Genomic DNA, 23,896 nt, shown 5'->3' with positions numbered 1-23,896 from the left:
AATAACATAATTTATCTATAACAATCACTCTCACTCTCTTTATATACATACATACATATTCACCTTATTAGTAATCATTAGAAATAAGAGTCAATGTTAATAAACTGCACAGTTGTTATTTGAACTGAGAGTGAGCTGGTTGTTTTCCTCTATTGATACACTACATATTGGCGACGAGAATAAAACGGAAAAAAATATAACAGAAGTTGTGTGCAACAAAAACAAATATATTTGTACATATATGTAAATACATATAAAATAAACTGAAACAAAAAAGAAAACAGTAAAATAAAGAAAATCACAACATGCCTCCAAAAGAAGAAAAGTCAGCGAACGACAGCAAGATGGTGACACCAGTGACAATGCTTCAAACGACGAATATTCCAGAATTTAACCCGAATGTGGAGTCGTGGAATGTTTGGAAGGAACGTTTGGAGATACATTTCTGTGAAGTGAATTGCACAGATGATAATGTAAGGAAGTCGATTTTATTAAAATCAATTGGTGCCGTTCCATACAAAGTTCTACACAGTTTGTGCAGTCCAGCTACTCCCGTGTCAAAATCATTTAAAGAGTTGTGTGAAATATTGGACACACAATATACTCCACCTACTATTGTGTTTAGTGAGCGGAAAATATTTCATATTTCAACGAAGCAAGAAAGTGAATCTGTGGCGGAATGGTATGCTCGTGTAAAGATGTTGGCACTTAATTGTAAATTTGGGGTCAATTTAGATGCATTTGTGTTAAACCAATTCGTAATGGGTTTGCCAAATTTCATCTTTGAAAGACTGTGTGAAGAAGATGAGAATCTCACAATTCAAAGTGCATTAAGAAAGGCGATGATATTAGAGACGAAATGCATAATAAAGGGAGGAAAAGAAGAAACTGCAGTGAATTTTGTCAAGAAGCAAAAACATCAGAAGCAGAACAACGGTAGTGGTAACAGCAATAGAGGCAACAGTAGTAGTGACAACAGAGGTAATGGTGGCAACAGCAACAGAGGCAAATGGGGAAGCAGCAACAGAGGCAGTGGTGATGGTGGCAGCAACAGAGATGGTGGCAGAGATAACAGAGGCGATGGTGAGAGAAAATTTCCTTGTTCTCACTGTGGTTGGCGAAATCATGCATCTCAGTCATGCAAATACAAAGATAGCAAGTGTCATTCTTGTGGAAGAGTTGGTCATTTGGCGTCTGTTTGTTACAATAAAAAGAGAAGTGTTAATTATGTATCTAATGATAATGATGATGAACATGATAATAATGATTTGTTTAATTATTCCATTTTTAGTGTGGCTGAGCGAAATTCGTTTGACGAGTATTCTCTTCCAGTCGTTATTGATGGAGTTAAATTAAATGCTGTTTGTGACCAGGTGCACCATGCACTTTGTTGCCTTTGTCGTTTTACGAGAATAATATTATGGAAAAGACTCTCCGACCATGCAATATTCCATATGTTGACTACAGTGGTGATAGATTGAAGCTGGTTGGCGAATATGATGCGTCGATTACTTTTAAAGGTAATACAAAAACTGTTGTTGTTGTTGTTGTGGATTCTGCAAACCCTCCATTGCTTGGTCGTACGTTTTTACGTTCTTTTAATTTCGAATTATTGCAAATAAACAATATTAATTTCGAAAATAATAATGCTGCGATCGTCGAACAATTGAAGATTGAGTTCGTCGAGGTTTTTGAAGATAAGTTGGGTGAATTTAAAAATTCGGAAATTTGTTTAAAGGTTGTTGAAAATGCAACACCAGTATTTTGCAAACCCAGACCTTTGCCATTAGCATGGAAGGCTAAAGTTGAGAAACAGTTGCGAGATTTAATCAGTTCAGGTGTTCTTGAACCTGTTGACAACTCCGATTGGGGTACACCTTTAGTACCAGTTTTGAAACCCAACGGTGATTTGCGGATATGCGGTGATTATAAAATCACAATTAACAAGTTTTTAGAGGATTTTAAATATCCTTTACCCAGGATAGACGAGATTTTTGCATCTTTAGAGGGTGGTGAAATTTTCACAAAGCTTGATTTGTCCAATGCGTACAATCAGCTAATTCTTGACGATGAGTCACAATTATTGTGTGCATGGAGTACGCACATAGGTACATTAAAAGTAAAAAGATTACCTTTTGGTGTTAAGACTGCGGCAGCGATTTTTCAAAAGACAATGGAAAATTTGTTAAGAAACATACCGTTTGTCGTGGTGTATCAGGATGACATTACAGTCACTGGAAAGACTATGCAGAGTCACATTAAAACGTTGAGGCTAGTACTTCAAAAACTACAAAATGCTGGATTGAAACTAAATATCAAAAAGTCAGTTTTTTTTCAATCAAAGATTTCTTATTTGGGCTTCAACATTGATAAAAACGGATTGAGTAAGAATAACGATCGAATTTCGAGCATTCTTTCTGCGCCAATTCCAGATAATATTTCGGAAGTTAGAGCCTTTGTCGGTATGGCAAATTATTACTCAAAATTTATTAATAACTTTGCGAATATGATGTCTCCACTTTATAAATTATTGAGCAAAGATGAGCCGTTTTTATGGTCAAAGAATTGTCAAAAGGCATATGACGCCATCAAGAATGCTGTGACGTCAGACCAAGTTTTGGTTCATTTCAACCCAGATTTACCGTTGGTATTAACAACGGATGCTTCTAATACGGCGGTGGGAGGAATTTTGTCACATAAATTCTCTAGTGGATTGAAACCAATTGCTTTTATCTCCAGAGCATTAAGCAAGAGCGAGAAAAATTATAGTACTCTTGAAAAAGAAGCCTTGTCTATTGTGTTTTGTATTACAAAACTTAAACAATACTTATTGGGAAACACATTTATATTGAAAACTGATCACCGTCCACTATTAACTATTTTTGGTAACAATAAAGGATTGCCTATCATGGCTTCAGCCCGAATGCAGCGCTGGGCATTAATTTTATCCGGGTTAAATTACACCATAGAATATGTGAAAGGAGTAAATAATGAAGCTGACTCAATTTCGCGCATGCCTCAACAAATGTTTGAAAACAAAATTACGGAGTTTTCATATGTGAACTTTATTGAATCTGAAAACTATTTCAATATGAGTTTTAAGGACATCGCTCGTGAGACGAGACGAGACCCAATTTTATCTAAAGTTGCAGAATGCATTTTGGATGGAACCTTATGTAACTTAAAGGATAGTTGGGTTAAAGTCCCACACCACGGCTTCGGCCAAAGGCTTTTGATGCTTCCCCTCCTCCACAAACAAAAAGGGTAAGACAGTCCCTTGGTGGAGCGCCGAACTCTCGAAACTCCTGAAAACTTCCAGGAAATTTCTTAACAGAGCTCTTAAAACTCAGTTGGAAGAAGATTGGACTGCCTCCCGAAAGCTGAGGAAGGAATATAAAAAGAAAATTAGATCATCTTAATTGGACTCCTATAGAATCTTCTGCAGTGAACTGGAGGAACGGTACAGTTCAGCGAGATTATGCAAAGCCCTCCAAAGAGACCGGACGGCTAGGCTAGACTCACTGCTCAAACCAGATGGTACTTATACGGACTCAAAACCAGAAGTGCACGATTTTCTCTTTCCAACATATTTTCCTGGCTCCAGGAATGTTGTTGGTCAAAGCTCTATCGATCAATCTGATCATGTTAATATAATTACCAGCAGACGTGATTGGTTTATTGCATCCAGGATAGTTAACGAGGAAACGATAAGATTCGCTTTACCGTCATTCGAAAACTTTAACTCCCCAGGACCCGATGGCATTTACCCAATCATGCTCAATCGAGGCGGAGAACTACTAATAAAGGCTTTGAAAAGAGTCTTTACGGAATGTCTTGCGCACGCTTATGTTCCACAATTGTGGCGTTTAGTGAAAGTTGTATTTGTCCCAAAGCCAGGCAAGGACAGCTACACTTTACCAAAAAGTTTCAGACCTATAAGCCTGACATCGTTTATGCTTAAGAATCTGGAACGTATGGTGGAGACGCACATTAGGACGAGGGTTATAAATCGAAACCCTTTCAACGTCAGACAACATGCTTATCAAAGTGGGAATTCTTGCGAATCGGCTCTGCACGAGTGCGTTAGCATAATCGAAAAAGGGCTGGAAACAAGCGAGTACACTCTTGGTGTGTTTTGTGGACATTGAAGGAGCTTTCGACAATGCTACCTTTGACTCTATGTGCTCTTCTATCAGAAGTCATGGAGTAGAAGAAATCATTGTCTGATGGATCCACTCTATGCTATCCAAAGACTGCTTACCATGGATAGAGAAAGCGATGAAGGAGTCAAGGTTGAGGTTAAGAAGGGCTGCCCACAAGGCGGTGTACTCTCTCCCCTTCTCTGGTGCTTCGTAGTGGACTCTCTTCTCCATGATCTGCAGGATATTGGACACATCCAAGCCTACGCAGACGATGTGTGCTTATTAATCTCAGGACGATCACTTGAAGTTATATGCAATAAAATGCAGTTAGCTCTAAATAAGATTAAGTATTGGTGCGAATTGCATGGTCTTTCGGTGAATCCTACAAAAAGTACCTTAGTGCTTTTCTACCCACATTGAAAGGGGTAACACTGCAACTGTCTTCTGAGGTTAAATATCTAGGAGTATTCCTAGATAGTAAACTTACCTGGAAGAAGCACGTCGAGCAGAAGGTCTCTCGAACATTAAAAGTCTTCTGGCAGTGTAAGAGAACCTTTGGCAAGACATGAGGTCTAAGACCGGCTATAGTACACTGGCTGTACATCACCCTGATTAGACCCATTATTACATACGCCTCTGTAGTATGGTGGAGAGCCACAATGGTTAATTCCAGAGTAAAACTCCTAAACAGGCTACAGAGAAGTGTGTGCTTGGGTATCACAGGTGCCATGAGCACAAGATCTGGTGATGCGCTTAATGCCATTCTGAACTTGCAACCTCTAGATCTTCAAATTCGAAAGGAAACAATGAAGGCGGGTAACAGGCTCAAGTTAAACGGAGTCTGTGGAAATGAAGTAAGCACTGGCCACTGTCAGATATACCACCAGTTGTCGGAGCGGTGCACACTGTTCTCGATGCCGGTGGACAATCGGGTGCCTGTCGTTAGCTTCGGTATGATGTTTTAATTCCACATAGAGATCAATGGTTTAGTCCAGAGAACCTATTAACGGGATACCAGCACACTTTCTACACCAACGGATCTAAAACCAGCGATGGAAGCGGATCTGGATGGTACTTAGACGAAGGCACTAAGTACTCTAAAGCCCTTGCTAACCCACGCTGCTCTTCGAAGTTAGTCGGTGAATGTAAGACAAAACTGAACAGTGTTGCAAAACGCAACAAAGTTAGTCTTATTTGGGTGCCTGGACATTGTGGTATTGCAGGAAACGAGTTAGCTGATAAATTGGCGAATGAAGGCTCTGTAAGTATGCCACTAGGCCCTGAACCCTTTCTAGGTGTCAATTCCGCATCGATTCAACTGTGGATTGACGACTTCATGAGGTCTACTCACTGAGGTCGTTGGTCTGGGTTGAACTCGTGCAGAGTAGCCAAGTGCTTTGTGAGAGAACCAAGCAGGAAAACAGCGACCTTCCTCCTAAAACTCAGCAGGAAGGACCTGAGAGTACTGGTGGATGTAATCACAGGGCACAACGTCTGTGGTCAGCATATGGCTACCATGGGGGTCGTAGACCGCCCGATATGTTTATCCTGTCTTGAGAATGACGACACTGCAGCACATTTTCTCTGTAGCTGTCCTGAATTTTCAGGAATCAGACTTAGGATATTGGGTTGCGACACACTGAGTATGGACAAAGTTCATACTCGTCCTCTTCCGGATCTCTTAAAATTCATCAATGAATCCAAGAGATATGTGGAAGAGTGACCTCAAACTAATTTATCCATTTTACCATCCACCTTTTATCTTTCCTATCTCTATTCTTTCTACTGATTTCTATCCGGATGTAGTACAATGGTCTACTGACTGAGTGTTTGGACTTGTCCAACCCCCACAAATCTAATCTAATCTAAATGGATTGCACGAATGTATCTGGGTCGTAGCTTCCTCCAAATATGCGCCGAAGCTTCGATCTAGAGCCATAAAAACGCTTACATTCGAAGAATACATGGTGAACGTTTTCTATCGCGTTTACTCCACTGTAATCGCAAGTGGGATCCGATTTATGTTTGAACCGATGGAGGTGTGCTTTGAAGCATCCATTCCCGGTTAAAAATTGCGTCAAATAAAAATCCTTTTCTCCGTTTTTTCTTTCTATCCAGCTCCGCAAGTTTGGAATGCAGCGATGTGTCCAGCGGTCCTTCGTTGTATTATTCCATTTGTGCTGCCAAGTTTGGGTACTAGTTTTCCGTGTAAAGATACGTTGCGTTTCTCTGTCAGCCAATACTGCAGCTTCGTTTGCGAATATCTCTATTGGATACGTTCCAGCGATAACCAGCACTGCTTCTTCTGAAACTGTTTTAAAGGCGGAACAGACTCGAAGCGCACATAAACGATACGCTGCCTTTATACCGCGGAAGTAGGAAGGATGTTGCGTAGCCATGTGCCAAACAGGAGCACCATATAATATTTGTTTCTTCACCTCGCCTACTAGAAGTTGGCGTCGCCGTTGTTTTGGCCCGTGGGCGCTTAGCGTTATTTGCGATAAGGCTGCTACAGTTACTGACGCTAGTTTGGTCGCATACTCCAGGTGAGTTTTAAAAGATTACCTGCTGTCTATCATTATTCCCAGATATTTAACTTCTGATACTGTCGTGATGCTGTGATTGCCAACTTGTATAGTTGCCACTTCTACATTTTTCCGGCTCGATATGAGAACGGAGTTGAAGGCCGTTTTGCACCAGCCATGAATTAACGGACGCTATGGTCCGATTTTCTTTCTCGCAGATGTCGCTCAGTCTCTCCGCCGTAATAACTATAGCGATATCGTCCGCAAATCCGATAATGTTGGCACCATTGGGGATATTGAGGCGCAAAAGACTATCGTACATGATGTTCCAGAGCAGTGGTCCAAGGACTGAACCTTGAGGGACCTCGCCTGAAACCTTATAACTCTTTCTAACTACTGCTGTATCGTAATCCAGTACGCGGTCTTCGAAGTAGCTTCGGATCATTGCTCGCAGGTAGGGGGATACTCCGATCTCGTCCAGTGCGTCTAGTATTTTGGCCCAGTTTGCGGTGTTGAATGCATTTCTTACATCCAAGGTTACTCTTTGGCACCTTCGAGCCATCGGGTACCACTTATTGCCTGTTGTGCAACTTTTTTGGCGGTATTCACAGCGTCAACGGTGGACCTTCCTTTTCTGAAACCAAACTGGTTGTCCAATATTCCGCTGGCGGAAACGATCTCGTTCTCGAGGCGGTTGTAGATTATTTTCTCCAGTATTCTACCTGCCGATTCGAGCAGACAAATCGGTCTGAAGCTAGACGGTTCCATGAGAGGGTTGCCGGGTTTGGGTAGTAGAACCAGCCTTTGTCGCTTCCATATCGATGAGAACGTTCCCTCCGCGAGGCATGTATGAAATAGGCGTACGAAATTCGATGTTGCCTGGGCAAATGCCCGTTTTAGTACTTGGTTAGGCACCCCGTCTGCGCCAAGAGACTTATTATTATCGATTCTATGGCTTCGAGGTTAAAGAAACTAGATTCCTTTGTTTGGGAAAAAGTGTGTTTGCCACTCTATGCAAGAAAATCGGGCATGTTGGTATGGACTCCTTAGCAGACTTCAGATTCTTGTCATCGCCTTGTATGCTGTCCGCCAAGGATTGTTTTCAGCATCATCGCAGAGCTCAAGGAAGCTTTTACGCTTGCTTTACTTTATTACTGTCTTGAGTTGACGTCGCGTAACTTTATACATTTCTCTGGCTTCCAGGAAGTTAGGTCTACCTCTTGCCCGTTGGAAGTTTCTTCTAATTCTTAATGCATTCTTTCCTGAGAGAATGAATACTCTCGTTTCACCAGTAAGCAGGAACGTGTTTATTTGCTGTCGTCTTGCGAGACATTGACGCATCGCAGGCTCTACGAATATCCCCCATAATTTTGGTTGCCATGTTGTTCGCACATCCCGTATATTCACTTGTTGGCAACATCTCTATAAATATACCAGGATCTAAGGTGCCGATTTTCCATCTTCGGTGCTTCAAACTTAATAGTTGTTTTTAAAGTTTGCATTCGTTTAAGTCAATGTCTCATATTATTGCTGAGTGATCACTTTGAGTATAACACTCACTAAGCTTCCACTTAGACTCTCTATTAGCGCTGACGAGCGTGATGTCCATTATTCAACCCAAGCCATTTCTGAAGAAGGTATGTTTCCCGCCGCTATTCAGTAAAACAATATCCAGGCATGCAAATGCTTCAAGGAGTGTTCTGCCCTTTGGTGTAGTCCGCTGTGAGCCCCACTCCCCGATTTTCCCTACTATCTTATCAAACTTATAACTGTTTTATCTTTTGAAGCGCTTTTATTGCCGCCGGTAGCATGATCAGTGCGGTTGGTACGTCTTTTTCACATAAAAAGCACTTTGGAGTATTTGTGCATGTTTTTGCTACATGCCCTTCTCCTCCACATTTAAAGCACATTCCTTTGAGATCGGTTCCGCTGGTGCAATTTCTTGATATATGCACGAATTCTAGGCATTTAAAGCAGAGTCTAGGTTGGATTTTCTGACGAATACCGCTTATTACCCAGCCAATGCGAATTTTAACCACTTCTAATAACTTTTTGGCGGCCTCAGAAGGTAGTGAAACAACTGCCGTTTGCGTACCGCCATATGCCTTCCGTATCGAGCGAATCTGCGAAGGCTCTACGTTGAGGTTGAGGAGTTGGGAGCTTAGTGCTACGCGAACCTCTTCGGGCACAGTTACGATTTAACCTCGGCCTTTCCTGAGAGAGCCAGACCCACCGCTGCTTGTAGTTTCGCCGTGTTCGCGTCAGATGGCTTAGTCAACTGGAACAGTAGATCGCCATTCGCAGTTTTGCGGATTTTAAGAGAATTTTGATTTTTGACTGTCTTCAAAATCTCAGCGTAAGAACATTCGCCCGTGCTTCTAACAATGATGGCATCCGGACGAGCAGGTTTACTCCGTGTGCGCTGCCGTTTATTTACCGTAATCCGCTCCCTCTCCGATGCTTTTTTCCCCTCCATATTTGCAATAGCTGTTTTTTGTGAGACATTGACAATGGATTTAGGAACTTCATTTTCCTTCCTAAACGGTATACTTCGTATCTTTTGTACGAGGTTTAGCTTTTCCGATCTTTTCTGCTACCTGGTCGTAGGAAATTGCAATCGCCTTCACTAAATCACTGAGATTTTGGTTTGTGGAGCGTTTGCCACTGCAAATGATATCCTTCAGATCATTTATAAGGTGACCGAGGCACAGGAAAGCATTTTCTTCATTTTCTTTTTCAACTTCAGTTGCCACTGGGTCTGTGATACCTAGACCGAGCGCAGTATTTATTTATTTATTTAATTAATTAATAGTCTAAAAATACAGTATTTCTTAGAGACTCTGAAAACAGATTAATGCTAAATAAATTATCCAAAGTCAAATTAAACTTATAATTAACTAGTTCCAATTTTAATGAGTGAAAGAAAAAGATAACATTTCATTAATTTACAGAGGAAGATTATTAGATAATATTAAGAATTTAGTTCAAAAATTCATTCAGAACCAATTTAAAGTGGTTCTTTGTGGAAGAAAAATCCAGGCCAGTATGATTTGAAAGCGAGTTAAAATTACCCAAAGTTCTAGAAATCGGAGCATTGGAAGCATAATTAGCTCTTACCATCCCTAACCAGAAAAAATCATGATTCCGTAAACTTCGCTGAGGAATATTGAAATTGATTTTCTCGAGTAGCGAAGGGGAGTCAATAACCCCATTTATCAAATCGAAAAGGAAAGTAATGGACAGAATAGTCCTTCTAATATCTAGTGATTTTAGATTTATGAGCAAGCTCCGACTTTTATGGGATGGAATTGGATCAGTGAAATTTAAAGAACGCAAGGCATAACGCACAAAAGCTTTCTGGACACGTTCAAGCCTACTAATTTGGCGAGCATAATATGGTCTCCAAATAAAGACGGCGTATTCCAACTTCTAACGCACCAGAGACGTATATAGCAACTTTAGACTATAGGGATCAACAAAGTCCGAACTAAAACGTCGAATAAACACAAGTACGGAATAAGACTTTGAAATGGTGTGATTTAAATGTTTTTGAAAAGAGAATTTAGAATCAAATACCACACCAAGATCAGTAATTTCACTTCGATTGGATAAGCTAGAACCACAAATGTGGTAGGAAGTGGGTATAAGAGAACAAGATTTAGAACAAGAAATATAACAACACTTGCTTATATTTAAATCTAACTTTTACACCAAGCAACAAAGTTATGTAAATTAGATTGAAGGTTTAAAGAGTCCACTGTACTTGCAACCCCCGATTATATCTTTAAATCATCGGCATACAATAGAAAATTTGCGTTATTAAAACAACTAGAAATGTCATTAATAAAAAGTATAAAAAGTAGGGGACTCAGTATACTTCCAACAACACATTTCAGAGAGGAGAGATAGGATTTAATCTATTTTAAAAGAGGGGAATGGAATCCTATAGCACTCAATTTGGAAATTAAAGCCCTGTGATTAACCTTATCAAATGCTTTTGAAAAGTCTGTGTAAACAGCATCAACTTGAGTTTTTTTTAAACGACGATATATACAATATGTACAATATATATTGTACAATATTCAGAGAACACAGCAAGATTTGAAACAGTAGGTCCACTTTTCATGAAACCGTGTTGGTCTGCTGAAATATAACGATTAACTGCGAAATAAACTTTTTCTTTCACTATTAACTCTATAATTAGCAATTTTGTTTTTATTTCCACTTTTGGATACTGGATTATTGATTGTTACTTTCCAGGCATCTATGAATTCTCCTCGTTCAAGGGATTTGTGAAACATTAACAAAAGTGGATAGGCGATTGCAGACCAGTTTTTAAGGAGATACGAAAATAGCCCATCTAAAGGATGGTTCAATTTCAAGGGCCGATGTAGAATGTGAACCACACCTAAACGTCAACGACACCGTTGGACTTCTGTCTTTGGGGTTATTTGAAAGAAAAGGTGTACGTCGATAAGCCAACAACAACTGAAGAGCTAAAGGATGAGATAATTCGGCACATTAAGGGCATAGCACCTCAATTATGCCTTAGCGTAAATTGAAAATTTTGACCATCGAATGGAGGTGTGCCGCCAATACCGCGGCGGCCATTTGGCCAATATTTTCTTCCATACGTAATTGAACTACCCCAACATTGTCATAATAAAGAGAAATGACAATAATTTCCTAAAAAAATTGTATTTTGTTCAAAATCAACACCGGCCCTTAAGACTTAACCACCCTTTAGATCAGATTTTGTTGATGTTTTGAGTTGCCGAATTTCATTTTCAATATCACAAAGCGTAAAAGTTAACGAGCCGATATTGATTGAAGAATTCATGTTCGAGTGAAACTCATGAATTAAATCAGAGTCTTCTTGAAAACTTGAACAAAAAAAATCTAAAAAAAGATTAGCTGCATCTATAGAAGAATGCGAAGTTGTTATACGTTATTTAATGAAGTTGAACACACAGGAGAATGTGATAAGCGCGGTCGCCGCTCAAATGGATTTAAAATGTCCTCTCCGACGTACTCCAAACCGGGTACCGATGGAATACTTTCCATTTTGAGGAAGCTGATCCACCCGTTGCTGTGTTCGCAGCGCCACCTTTCGTTTAGCCAAGACACCTACCTTCAGTGTGGGTGATAGCTTTTACACACACCTCCAAAAGTGGATCGGTGAATTGCTGAATACTAAACAGCTGTTCCGTGGATCGCGCGCAATTTTTTCAAAGTTTCAAATTGGTTTTTATTTGTTGTTTTTAAGCACTTACTTTCTTTATGTGTCCCAGGTAACGTGAACGTTCTTTTGCCAAAACGAATCAGTACACTTTCGCACTGTTCGCGGATAAAAATCTTCAATTAAGTTGACCGTTGAGGATTCTAAAAACGAGAGCCTTCTGCAACACAACCAATTCCGTGACAAATCGCAAAAAAGTCCACTCGGTATGTGGCCACGTGTTGGCTCCCCAACCAGGCGTCCGATGCTTCAACGGCTACTACATCCCCTGATAGGCCGGCACTACCAACCGCCACCACAACCCATAAAAAAAAAATAAATAATTGGCGCGTACACTTCTGTTAGGTGTTTGGCCGAGCTCCTCCTCCTATTTGTGGTGTGCGTCTTGATGTTGTTCCACAAACTGGAGGGACCTACAGTTTCAAGCCGACTCCGAACGGCAGATATTTTTATGAGGAGCTTTTTCATGGCAGAAATACACTCGGAGGTTTGCCATTGCCTGCCGAGGGGCGACCGCTATTAGAAAAATTTTTTTATTAATTTTGCTTTCACCGAGATTCGAACCAACGACCTCTCTGTGAATTCCGAATGTTAATCACGCACCAACCCATTCGGCTACGGCGGCCGCCCAACCCATACCTCCGCGGAAAGGAGACAAAATCGGCCCAATACAACTCCCCAAACATAGCCCATCCCCATCCCTCCTGCCCCAACCACAGTTCGGGGACAAACCAGCAGCTCCTGGTCCCCCCTTCACAATCTGTTCCGTGTGTCAGACCAGAATACCTCGGAGCCTGGCATCAGTCAAATGCACTTTTTGCAATGACTGGTGCCATTTTCAGAGATGCTCTGGCCTGCGCACCACCCGTGAGTGGACAAGTGACAAGTGGCGCGGCTGCCCATCACCATAAGGCTACAACAACAACAGGGGAACGCACAGCAGGCCCAACGTAGACAACCACATGCTTCCTTCACACCGCGAGTTACAACAGACCTACCGAGAAGCTCCAAGCTTCTGCAATTTCACTGTAACGGACTAACGGGCGAGGTAGATGAGATAGTCGACAACTTATAGCTGTCCGATCAAGCAATGCCGAGCTCGAAATTTTTAATATATACAAACTCCCTTTCACCTGCTGCCCGACTGGATATCATCCTGATATGAGTGCGCTTATCAGAGGTGAAAACCGATTAGTTGTAGGTGACTTCAATGCGCATCACGATCTTTGGCATTCAAGCTGGCCGAACGATCGTAGGGGACATTAATTGGCAGAGCAGATAGACGATTCAACATTCAGCACTGTGAACGACGACGCCCCCACCAGGCTAGTGGGCAATTGCAGCAGCTCGCCTTACATGACAATAGCTAACGCTGGTCTGATAAATAGCATAACCTGGTGACCTATGCTATCGCTTGCATCATAACACTTGCCCCTTATCGTCTCCATTGAGAGACCTGCCGACTTTGTTTCTGCGAATCACCGGTCTTATATTAACTTTGACAAAACCTATTGGGCCATATTCGCGGAGTTTACCGAGGACACCTTCTCCGCTCTTCCCATACCCACTGACGTGCGCGTAGGCGAGCGCGCATTCAGCAACTGGCTCTCAGCTGCTGCGGCTCGCTTCATACATGCTAGAAGGATGAGGGACATACGTTCCGATTTCCCAACTGAAGCAGCCGGTTTAGCAAACGAGCGTGACCAACTACGCCAGATTGATCCCGGGGATCCCCGCATAATGGATCTTAATTCGGAGATTCGGCAAATAGTCGTCCAACAAAAGCGGACCAAATAGGTTGAGCACCTGACGACCAGTAACTTCTGTAACCACTGGCGTGAGTAAGCTCTGGTCCACCGCAAGGTCCGTGTCGAGCCCGACGAAGTACAATGACAAGGTGGCTATCACCTTTAACGCTTGCAAGCGTCGCGCCACCAGACGATGGACAAACTGACGAACGACAGTGACTTTCTCCAGTGGTGAGGTTCAGGGGGTCATCAACAAATCAAAACCATGAAAAGCCATTGACCCTGATGGACGGAACGCGCTGATGTCGAAGCACCTGGGACCATTGGAAGTAGGGTGTCTCACAAGGGCTTTCAATCTGTCCTTGGCCACTCTCATCATCCCTGACAAGTGGAAATTAGGGAGAGTGGTCTCACTAATGAAACCCGGGAAACCAGCCAACCAAGGGGAGTCCTATCGCCCGATAACTCTCTTTTCCCCAGTAGTAAAAACACTTGGAGCCCTTCTACTCCCACTTTTCACGAAACACCTGGCCCCAGCCCCACATCAGCATGGTTTCCGACGAATGCATGGCACCACCACAGCACTCACCGTCATTAACGCCCAGATAAACCGCGAGCTTAACCAAAACCGCCCCTGCGAGAGAACTGTCCTAGTAGCGTTGGACCTGAAGAGGGCTTTCGACACAGTTAGCCATTCCACGCTACTAGATGATATTTATCAGTCGACACTTCAACCAGGGTTGAAGAGGTGGTCCGCAAACTACCTGAGCGGGCGTCACTCGTCAGTGATTTTTAGAAACCAACCATCCAACAGAGGAAGATAAAGCAAGGTGTTCCACGGGGTAGTATTCTTTCATCTTTGCTGTTCAACTTGTATCTATCGAAGCTCCCCCAACCACCAGAGGGAATCCCTGATTTCATACGATGACGACTGCACGATAATGGCGTCGGGCGATGACATTGATAGCCTGTTCGCCAAAGTGAACAACTACCTCACCGACCTTTCTAGCATTTTCCCTGCCAGGAATCTCCAACTTTCCATTACAAATTCCACGGCGGCTCTCTTTACCAGCTGGACAAAGGAAGTCAAACTGCAACTCAAGGTAAAAGTCGATGTCACGCCAATTATCCCAAAATTTTGTGTATAACCTTTGACAGTTTGCTCTCCTTCTCTGCACACACAGCTGCTTTCCCGTGAAAGCCGCGTAACATTGGCACAATTACGTTCTGGATATTGTAGCAGGTTAAGCTCCTACTTTTCCAGAATTGACCCCGACGTACCAAACATATGTCCTGGATGTGAAAGCCCCCGCACGACACTAACCACCCTTTCGCATGCCCTTCTAAACCCGCTCATCTAACACAATAATCTAACGCAATAACTACAACAATATTTAAACACCAACATCCTATAACACAACACAATAAAATATCTAACCCATGAAAGCTTAAGTGACAAATACGAATTGAAAATAAAATAAATGAACTCCGTAGAAATTTAGGACGACGTACCCAATACAAGAATGGTAATGGATCGAAAAATATAATTTAACACATAAACGTTTTACAACGAAAATATAATAAACCATTCGACGAAATAATGGACACCCATAAACAAAAGTTGAAATTGTATGCGGCCAGACTAGCACGTTATAAAGAATCCAACCAAAGGAGGACTGATAATAAGCTTTTCACAAACAAACAAAAAACATTTTACAAAAACATTTATGAAACAAACCACGTTAAAACAACGAATCCTACATTCATGCTACATAGACTACCAGAAAGCTTTCGACTCCGTGCTACATAGCTGGCTAATAAAAGCACCCAAAATTGATGCACTTCCTACAGAACACAATGGATAAATATAAAACACAAATAATTCTAATAACATCTACAGAAACCATAACAGCAGAATAAATTTACATAAAAAAAGGAATAATTAAACGCGACTCTTTAAGTGCTCTCTGGTTTTGCCTCTTTCCAACACCCTCAACAATACAACGTATGAATACAAAACAAACACGAAAAAATTACAAAACACAAAATAAACCATGAACCATAAAACATGGTCTTGAAAATTACAGTACAAGTAACAAACGATATAAAATTAATTTTGTCATGACTAATTGTAAAGCACAACACATAGAGAAAGGAAAATGGACTGACGAACTGACTTAATTATTAAATTCCCAAGTCCTTTAAAACATTGAAAAACATGAAACGTACAAATATCTTGGATTTGAACAAAGTACAAAAATAGACCACACCTGTATTAAAAACGAGCTACTTAAAACACAACTAAATTCCAAGAATCTCTGTAAAAAATCCACACGTGCGCCATACCAATACTCACATACTCCTCTGGAATAATACACTGGACCAAAACTGATATTGACAACCTGGAAAGAACAACAAGAAGACAACTTACCAAATATAAAAAACTTCAACCCAAGCCATGCACACAAAGATTTACAATACCAAACTAGAAGGAGGAAGAGGATTCATTGATATCCAAAACTTTTAATTACAATGACCAAATTTCAAAATTAAGACAATTTTTCCACCCCCACACATCTGATCTACACAAAACCATAGTCCAAGCAGTCTACACCACTAAACCTACAAAACTGAAATAACAACCACTCAAACAACAGTTGAAGAAAAGAAGACGGCCTGGGCACAGAAACAGCTAAATGCAAAACACCTACACAATATGGAAGGCCCAAATATTGGCAAAATTCTAGGCTTCATCCTGAAACGGAGGGATTTATAATCGCCGTTCAAGATCAAGTAATCCTCACTAAAAACTATCAAAAACATTGTACATAACAAAAGACCCGTTTATAACTAATGACAAATGCTAAAAATGCCAAATACACCCAGAAACAATAGACAGGATGCCAAATTCTAGCAAGCGCAGAGTATACACATAGACACAACATAGTTGCAAAAATAATACATGAAGAAATAGTTAATAAACAACATTTAAGAGAAAACAAAGATAAATATTACAAATACACTCCTTTAAACATCTTAGACAGTGAAGAATATACCCTTTACACACCGATAAAACTATAATGAGCAGTAGAACGGATGTTACTTTAATAATTGAAATAAAAAAAAATTACATACAATACTTTATAGCAATCAGCACCCCAAATGATACCACCATATACAGAAGATATTTAGAAAAATATTTAAAAATTTAAAAATATAGTGATCAAACTCAAGAAATAAAACGAATATGGAAACAAAATACTATAAAAACCATCCCATTTGTGACTTCAGCAACTCCACAAAACATTTATTAAAAGCTTACAAGTACTCAACATCGACCCAATTATACATCACAAGATACAAAAAGCAGTAATTTTAAAATCATGAAACATTGTTAGCAAAATACTGACATAAATATTGTTAAGAATTATCTTACGATAAAATTCAAATAAATCTGATACAATAAATCTCTGAGTTCGATCACTGGATTATTGAATAAAACACAAAAATGAATGGCAACACACTTGCTTTACTTTATTTCAAACACTTTACTCTTTCGAGCCCTTCAAGTCACCTGGACCCGATGGCATTATACCTGCTCAACTGCAGAAATCTGCTGAGGTATCATGTGGTTAGCTTCTCTCTATCTACGCGAACTGTATAGATAGGAATTACATACACAGATCTTCGCGGGCTGTGAGAGTTACTTTCATACCCAAAGCAGGTCAGATCTCACATGCATCCTCTAGGGATTTCAAACCAATCAGTCTCTGTTTGTTGTTTTTAACAGCATAGGTAGCCCTGTCAGTGTAAGTATATCATCGGTCTTCTTCGTCTAGCTCATCTAAGGGTAGGCCCAGGAAACATGCTGTTTCGACAGGTTGGGTCCAGAGGGGTTAGATGTGTCGGTTTGAGGGGGCATGTAAAGAGGTGGTTAGTGTGGTACTTGGTACCTTCACATGCCGGACATGTGTTTGGTATGTCGGGGTCGATTCTGGATATGTAGGAGTTTAACCTGCTACAATATCCAGAACGTAATTGTGCCAATGTTACACCAGTCCCACGGGGAAGCTGGAGCTCTTCATCTGCGATAGGTGGTGGTTGGAGTCCGATTACGGCATTCACAGGACGGGAGTTCATGAAGGTGGTGACGGTCTCCCGGTGAATGTCGTTTATTGACTGTCTAAATACTGTCCGGTCCAGTAGGTTTCGTTCAGTTTTGTCCTGGAGTTCGTCAGCGTAGTCTAGGAGGTGTCTCCTGACGTGCCTGAGAGGCGGCTCAGGCTTAAGCAGGTGTCTGCAGGGGTGAAACCTGCGGTAACATCCCAGCAGGAACTGCTTGCTAAGTAGTTTGTTGTGCTCCGCTACAGGGAGCATTTGTGCCTCGTTGTGAAGATGTTGGATGGGTGACATCAGGAGGCACCCGGGCGCTGTCCGAATGGCGGTATTTTGACATGTCTGTAGCTTTGTCGACTGCGAATCACTAGTTCCAGGCGACCAGACAGGCGCAGCATAGTTTAGAACCGGCCGGCCAATTGCCTTAAATGTCGAAAGCAACAGTTCTTTGTCTTTGCCCCAAGTGCTGCCGGCCAGCGATTTGAGGACCTTGTTGCGATTTTGGACTTTTGTGGCAATTGCGGTTGCATGCGCAGAGAAGGAGAGCAAGCTGTCAAAGGTTACACCCAAAATTTTGGGGTTATTTACCGTCGGAATTGGTGTGTCGTCGACTTTTACCTTAAGGGACAGCTTGACCTCCTTTGTCCAGGTGGTGTAAAGGGTCGCCGTGGACTTGGTGGGGGAAAGTTGGAGATTCCTCGCAGTGAAAAAGCGAGAAAGGTTGGTGAGATAGTTGTTCTCTTTGGAACACAGGCCGTCGATGTCATTGCCCGTCGCCATTATCGTACAGTCGTCAGCGTATGAGATCAAGGAAACTCCCGCTGGTGGTTGGGGGAGCTTCGAGATGTAGAAGTTAAAAAGCAAGGGTGAAAGGACACCACCCTGCGGAATACCTTGCTTAATCTTCCTCTGCTTTGATATTTGATCTCGAAAAATCAACGACGAGTGCCGACCGCTCAGGTAGTTCGCGGACCACCTCTTCAGCCCTGGCGGGAGTGTCGACTGATAAATATCATCTAGTAGCGTGGAATGGCTGACTGTATCGAAAGCCCTTTTCAGGTCCAACGCTACTAGGACAGTCCTCTCATAGGGGCGGTTTTGGTTAAGACCGCGATTTATCTGGGCGTTTATGGCGGTGAGTGCAGTGGTGGTGCTGTGCAGTCGTCGGAATCCGTGCTGATGTGGGGCTGGGGCCAGGTGTGTCGTGTAGAGTGGGAGTAGGAGGGCTTCAAGTGTCTTCACTGCTGGGGAAAGGAGAGTTATCGGCCGATAAGACTCCCCTTGGTTGGCGGGTTTCCCGGGTGTCAGTAGTGGGACCACTCTCCCTGCTTTAAACTTGTCAGGGATGATGAGAGTGGTCAGGGACAAATTGAAGACCCTTGTGAGGAATCCTACTCCCAGGGGTCCCAGATGCTTCAGCATCAGCGCGTTTAATCCGTCAGGGCCAATGGCTTTCGATGATTTCGACTTGTTGATGGCCCCCTGAACCTCATCACCGGAGAAAGTAAGTGGCGCACTGTCGTTCGTCAGTTTGTGCAGCCTTCTGGTAACACGACGTTTGGTTCTGTCGCCCGGAGGATGCAGTATGAACTGCCGGCTAAAATATCTCGCGCATCTCTTCGGGTCCGACGAAGTACAACCGTTGAAGGTGATAGCCACCTTGTCGTTGTGCTTCGTCGGGTTCGACAGGGACCTAACGGTGGACCAGAGCTTACTCACCCCGGAGGTGAGGTTACAAGTCTTCAGGTGCTCAACCCATTTAGTCCGCTTATGTTGATTTACCAGTTGCCGGATCTCCAAATTGAGATCCCTTATGCGGGGATCCCCGGGATCGGCCTGGCGTAGGTGGTCACGCTCATTTGCTAAACTGGCTGCTTCGGCTGGGAAATGAGGACGGATGTCCTTATAACTTCCAGCTGGAATGAAGCGAGCCGCAGCAGCTGTGAGCACCTTGCGGAATGCGCGTTCGCCTACGCGCACATCAGTGGGGATGGGAAGAGCGGCGAAGGTGTCCTCGGTGAATTCCGTGAAGCCGGCCCAATTAGCTTTTTTAAAAATAAAATAGGACCGGTGATTCGCGGAAACGAAGTCGGCAGATCTCTCAATCGAGACGATAATGGGCAAATGGTCTGATGCAAGCGATAGCATAGGTCGCCACGTTATGCTATTTATCAGACCCGCGCTAGCTATTGTTAGGTCAGGCGAGCTGCTACGATTGTCCACTACCCTGGTGGGGGCGTCGTCGTTCACAGTGCTGAATGTCGAGTCGTCTATCTGCTCTGCCAATTGCTGACCCCTATGATCATTTGGCAGGCTTGAATGCCAAAGATCGTGATGCGCATTAAAGTCACCTACAACCAATCGGTTTTCTCCTCTGATGAGCGCACCTATATCAGGGTGATATCCTGCCGGGCAGCAGGTGACAGGGGATATGAAAATGTTATAAATTTCGAGCTCGGAATCGCCTGACCGGACAACTATGCCTTGACATTCTAAGGTGCTGTCCCTGCGGTCGATTCCTTCATCGATGCGACGATACTGCACTGTGTGGTGGACTATAAACGCTAGGCCACCACCATTGTCTCGCTCGCGATCGTGTCTGTGCACGTTATAGCCATCCCTAGTGATCAGAGATGACCTAGCGTGCAACTTTGTTTCTTGGACCGCAGCTATTTTAATACTGTGCCGGCTCATAAAGTCAACTATCTCGTCGACCTTACTCGTAAGTCCGTTGCAGTTAAACTGGAGAAGCTTGAAGCTTCTCGGTGAGGTCTGTGTAATCCGGGGGGGGAGGGACGCGTGGGGTTGTCTACGTTGGACCTGCTGCGCAATCCACTGTGGTTGTTGCGGCCTGATGGTGGTGGGCGGCCGCACCTCTGGGGGCGGTAGTGGGTGCAGAGCTCTGCAGTAAGGGGCAACGTAGGCAGTTGTCCACTCACGGGTGGTGCGCAGGCCGGAACATCTCCGAAAATGGCACCAGCCATTGCAGGAATTGCATTGGACTGATACCAGATTCCGAGGTATTATGGTCTGACACACGGAACAGACTGTACGGGGGACCAGGAGCTGCTGGTTTGTCTCCGCGCTGGGGTTAGAGCAGGAAGGAAGGGGAGGGGTTGAGTCGGGGGAGTTGTGTTGCTCCGATAGGCTCGCCACCGTGGAGGTGTGGGCTGTGGTGGCGGTTGGTAGTGCCGGCCTATAAGGGGGTGTAGTAGCCGTGGAGGCATCAGACGCCTGCTGGCGGGAGCAACACGTGGCCACATACCGTGTGGACCACTCCCTGTGCGACTTAAGGCCTGAACAAGTCTTAAGGTGGCTCCACCCGTTGCACTTATTGCACCTAACCGAGGTGGAGTTCGGGTGAAGCCGTTTATGGCAGACGCAGCAGTAGAATACCTCTGGCCCAGGGTTGGATTCGACTCTAGCCCTGAGGAGAAGTATTTGGAGCAGGATTGCTGTGAGAGCTTGCTCCTGTGACGTAAGGGGTGGGGTGATATACGATACACTACACAGGGCTAGTGTACTGGGGCGGCAGCCCTTGGTCGGGAAAAACCCGAGTCATTCCGGTAACGTAGAACCGGCATGCCAGTCTCTCCTCGTTCCTGCTGAAAAACCTTAAGAGGCTTATTGATCTGCACATATGGTGTGAAATTCCTCGGGGCGTTTATCGTACGCTCAACATGCCTACTTAAAGGGCATATCGGCAGAGTCTGCCTCGCATACCATTGTTAAGGACATCGAGGTGTCCCTCTATCAGAAGGAGTTCACTTTGGGAGCCTCTCTCGACATTGAGGAGACTTTTAACAATATCCTCCAGGAGGCAATTACCAGGTCTCTGGTTAAACTAGAAGTCGGAATCGAACTTATTAGGCTTATCCATAAGATGATCAGCGATAGAACGGTGGCTACAGAGTGGGGTGGCACTTCTCTCGGGCGGCAAGTGAGCAAAGGCACTCCGCAAGGCGGTGTTATCTCGCCCCTACTCGAGACTGTTGTACTTAACGACTTGCTGGAGGAGCTGGAGAGGAGGGACTGCAAAGTGATTGCTTACGCAGATATCGTGGCACTTATTGTCAGATAAAGTTTTTAGATACTCTGATGGAATTGCTGCAGGGTTATCTGAATGTAGTTGTGAAATGGGCCGCAAATTGCGGCCTCTCGATAAATCGTCTGAAGACGGAGCTTGTCTTTCGCTCCCTTAGACAGGGTGAAGTGGCTAGGACTTATCCTTAACAGCGGTCTAACGTGGAAGCCAAATATTGAGAAGAGATTAGGAAGGCAATAGTTGCCTTGTATGGTTGCAGGGGCGCTATCGTAAGAGATGGAGCCTATCGCCTAAAGCCTCTTTTTGGCTTTATCCCACGATTATAAAACCAATCTTGCTGTACGAAATCCTTGTCTGGTGGAACTCGCTAGAAAGGATGGCACCAGTTAAGAAGCTGGAGAGGTCTGCCCTCATTGGAATCAGTGAGGTGCTCCGTACCACTCTTACTATAGCGCTTAACGTTATGCTGAATGTGGACATTGCAGGAAAAACTACCGCTGTACGCGCCGTAATTAGATTCAGATGTTCGGGGCATAAGATAGACTTAAGCTACGGCCCTCTAACATTCTTAAACATTTTTGAGTTCATCCTCATTGCGCTGGATCATTGTACACCCACACTAGGTCCGAGCGGAACTTTTTCCACTGATGCTCCCTTAAGGGAGTAGTGGACGGGGTGTAACATTTGGCGACAAGGCATGGGCAACATGTTTACGGATGGCTCGAAGTTGGACGGAAGGGTTGGTGGGGAGTATTTTGTGAGGAGATCCTTATCAAGCTCAAATTCAGGCTTCCGGACCACTGTAGTGTTTTCCAAACAGAGCATGTAAATATTTACTCCGATAGCCAAGCGGCAATCAGGGTCTTGGGCTCGTTTTATGCGTTTGAGATTGGTCGGAGAATGTCTGATTTCTCTTTCGGTTGCATATCGAATACTTCGATATATGGCTCATTTGGATTCCCGGTCACAGCGGCATAGAAGGAAACTTGGGCTGATCAGCTGGCTATACAGGGAACTTTGGAGACCGTTTCGTTGCAGAATGAGAGGATTGGGGTTCCCTTAAGGACCTGTGGTCTGCTCATGGAAAGTTGGGCCTTGCGTCAACTTAGCGAGCGCTGGACTAGTGCGCAAACGTGCAAGATCGCGAGATCCTTTTGACTACGGGTAGACCGGGGACGCTCGAGGGAACTCCTAAGGCTAACAAAGTTACAACTCTCGAATTCGATGGGTATCCTTACGGGACATTCTCCGTTAGATTTCCATGCGTTGAGACTTAGGATTGCCTCCAGTCTGTCTAGAAGATGAGATGGAATCTCCTTCTCTACTGTGGATATTGCGGGTTTAAATATCTCACTCCTGGTGAAATTCATCAGTGGCTGGTCGTCATTCTCTTAGTGCGTAGCATATGTGTGAATTGTAGGTTCGTGTAGATATGAATGAAATAAGATATACATATAATACATCTACGTTTGCGGTATTTTAATTATTAACACACATTTCAGTATCTGCCACGGGTATTAGTCAGGTGAAAATGAATGTAGAGAATGAAGAGAATGAATGAGACACGGAAAAGTTTAAAATGGGGAAACACAACGCAACAAAACTTCCAAACAAGAGTAAACTGAAAGTCTCACTGCGTACAGAAAATAATGTATGTAATAATGAGCTCAATTGTATTTGTATCACATTTTTAATTTGCAATTTTTACTTGTGTAATTCTCTATTCTCATAGGATAGTGATGGCTATCAAAAATTCGAATATGCAGATGACTATGATGACTTCATGTAAATACTGTTGAGATGCGCATACCACATTGCATAAAAAATGTTTGCTTCATGCTTTTTTGATAAAAATTTATATAGAATACATACAAATAGATCGTTATGACCTACATCTAAAACTGTATGCTTAGAAATTGTGGATAACAAATTTACAACTTTTATATATTTGTATCCTTGATCCGTTTATCGGAGACATGGTCTTCCCCTACGTCCTTGTCCTCTTACTTGCCATCCGAACACTTTATTTGCTGGAGCTTCTGCATCCATACGCTCGACGAGGCCCAGCCAGCGCAAGCGCT

The 23,896-nt window shown here is 43.2% G+C and overlaps 1 protein-coding gene across 1 annotated transcript; it reads left to right on the top strand.

Moving 5' to 3' along the window:
• Positions 1 to 305: 305 nt before the first annotated feature.
• LOC128870291 (uncharacterized) lies at positions 306 to 23,604 on the top strand. Its single transcript, XM_054112894.1, has 3 exons — positions 306 to 1,083; positions 1,374 to 2,119; positions 23,548 to 23,604. The coding sequence occupies exons 1-3, from the start codon at positions 306 to 308 to the stop codon at positions 23,602 to 23,604; spliced, it is 1,581 nt and encodes a 526-aa protein (XP_053968869.1).
• The last annotated feature ends 292 nt before the right edge of the window (positions 23,605 to 23,896 follow it).

This window comes from Anastrepha ludens, chromosome X (assembly GCF_028408465.1).
Source record: "Anastrepha ludens isolate Willacy chromosome X, idAnaLude1.1, whole genome shotgun sequence".
Classification (NCBI taxonomy): Eukaryota; Metazoa; Arthropoda; class Insecta; order Diptera; family Tephritidae; genus Anastrepha; species Anastrepha ludens.
This window is presented reverse-complemented; position numbering and strand designations above follow the sequence as displayed.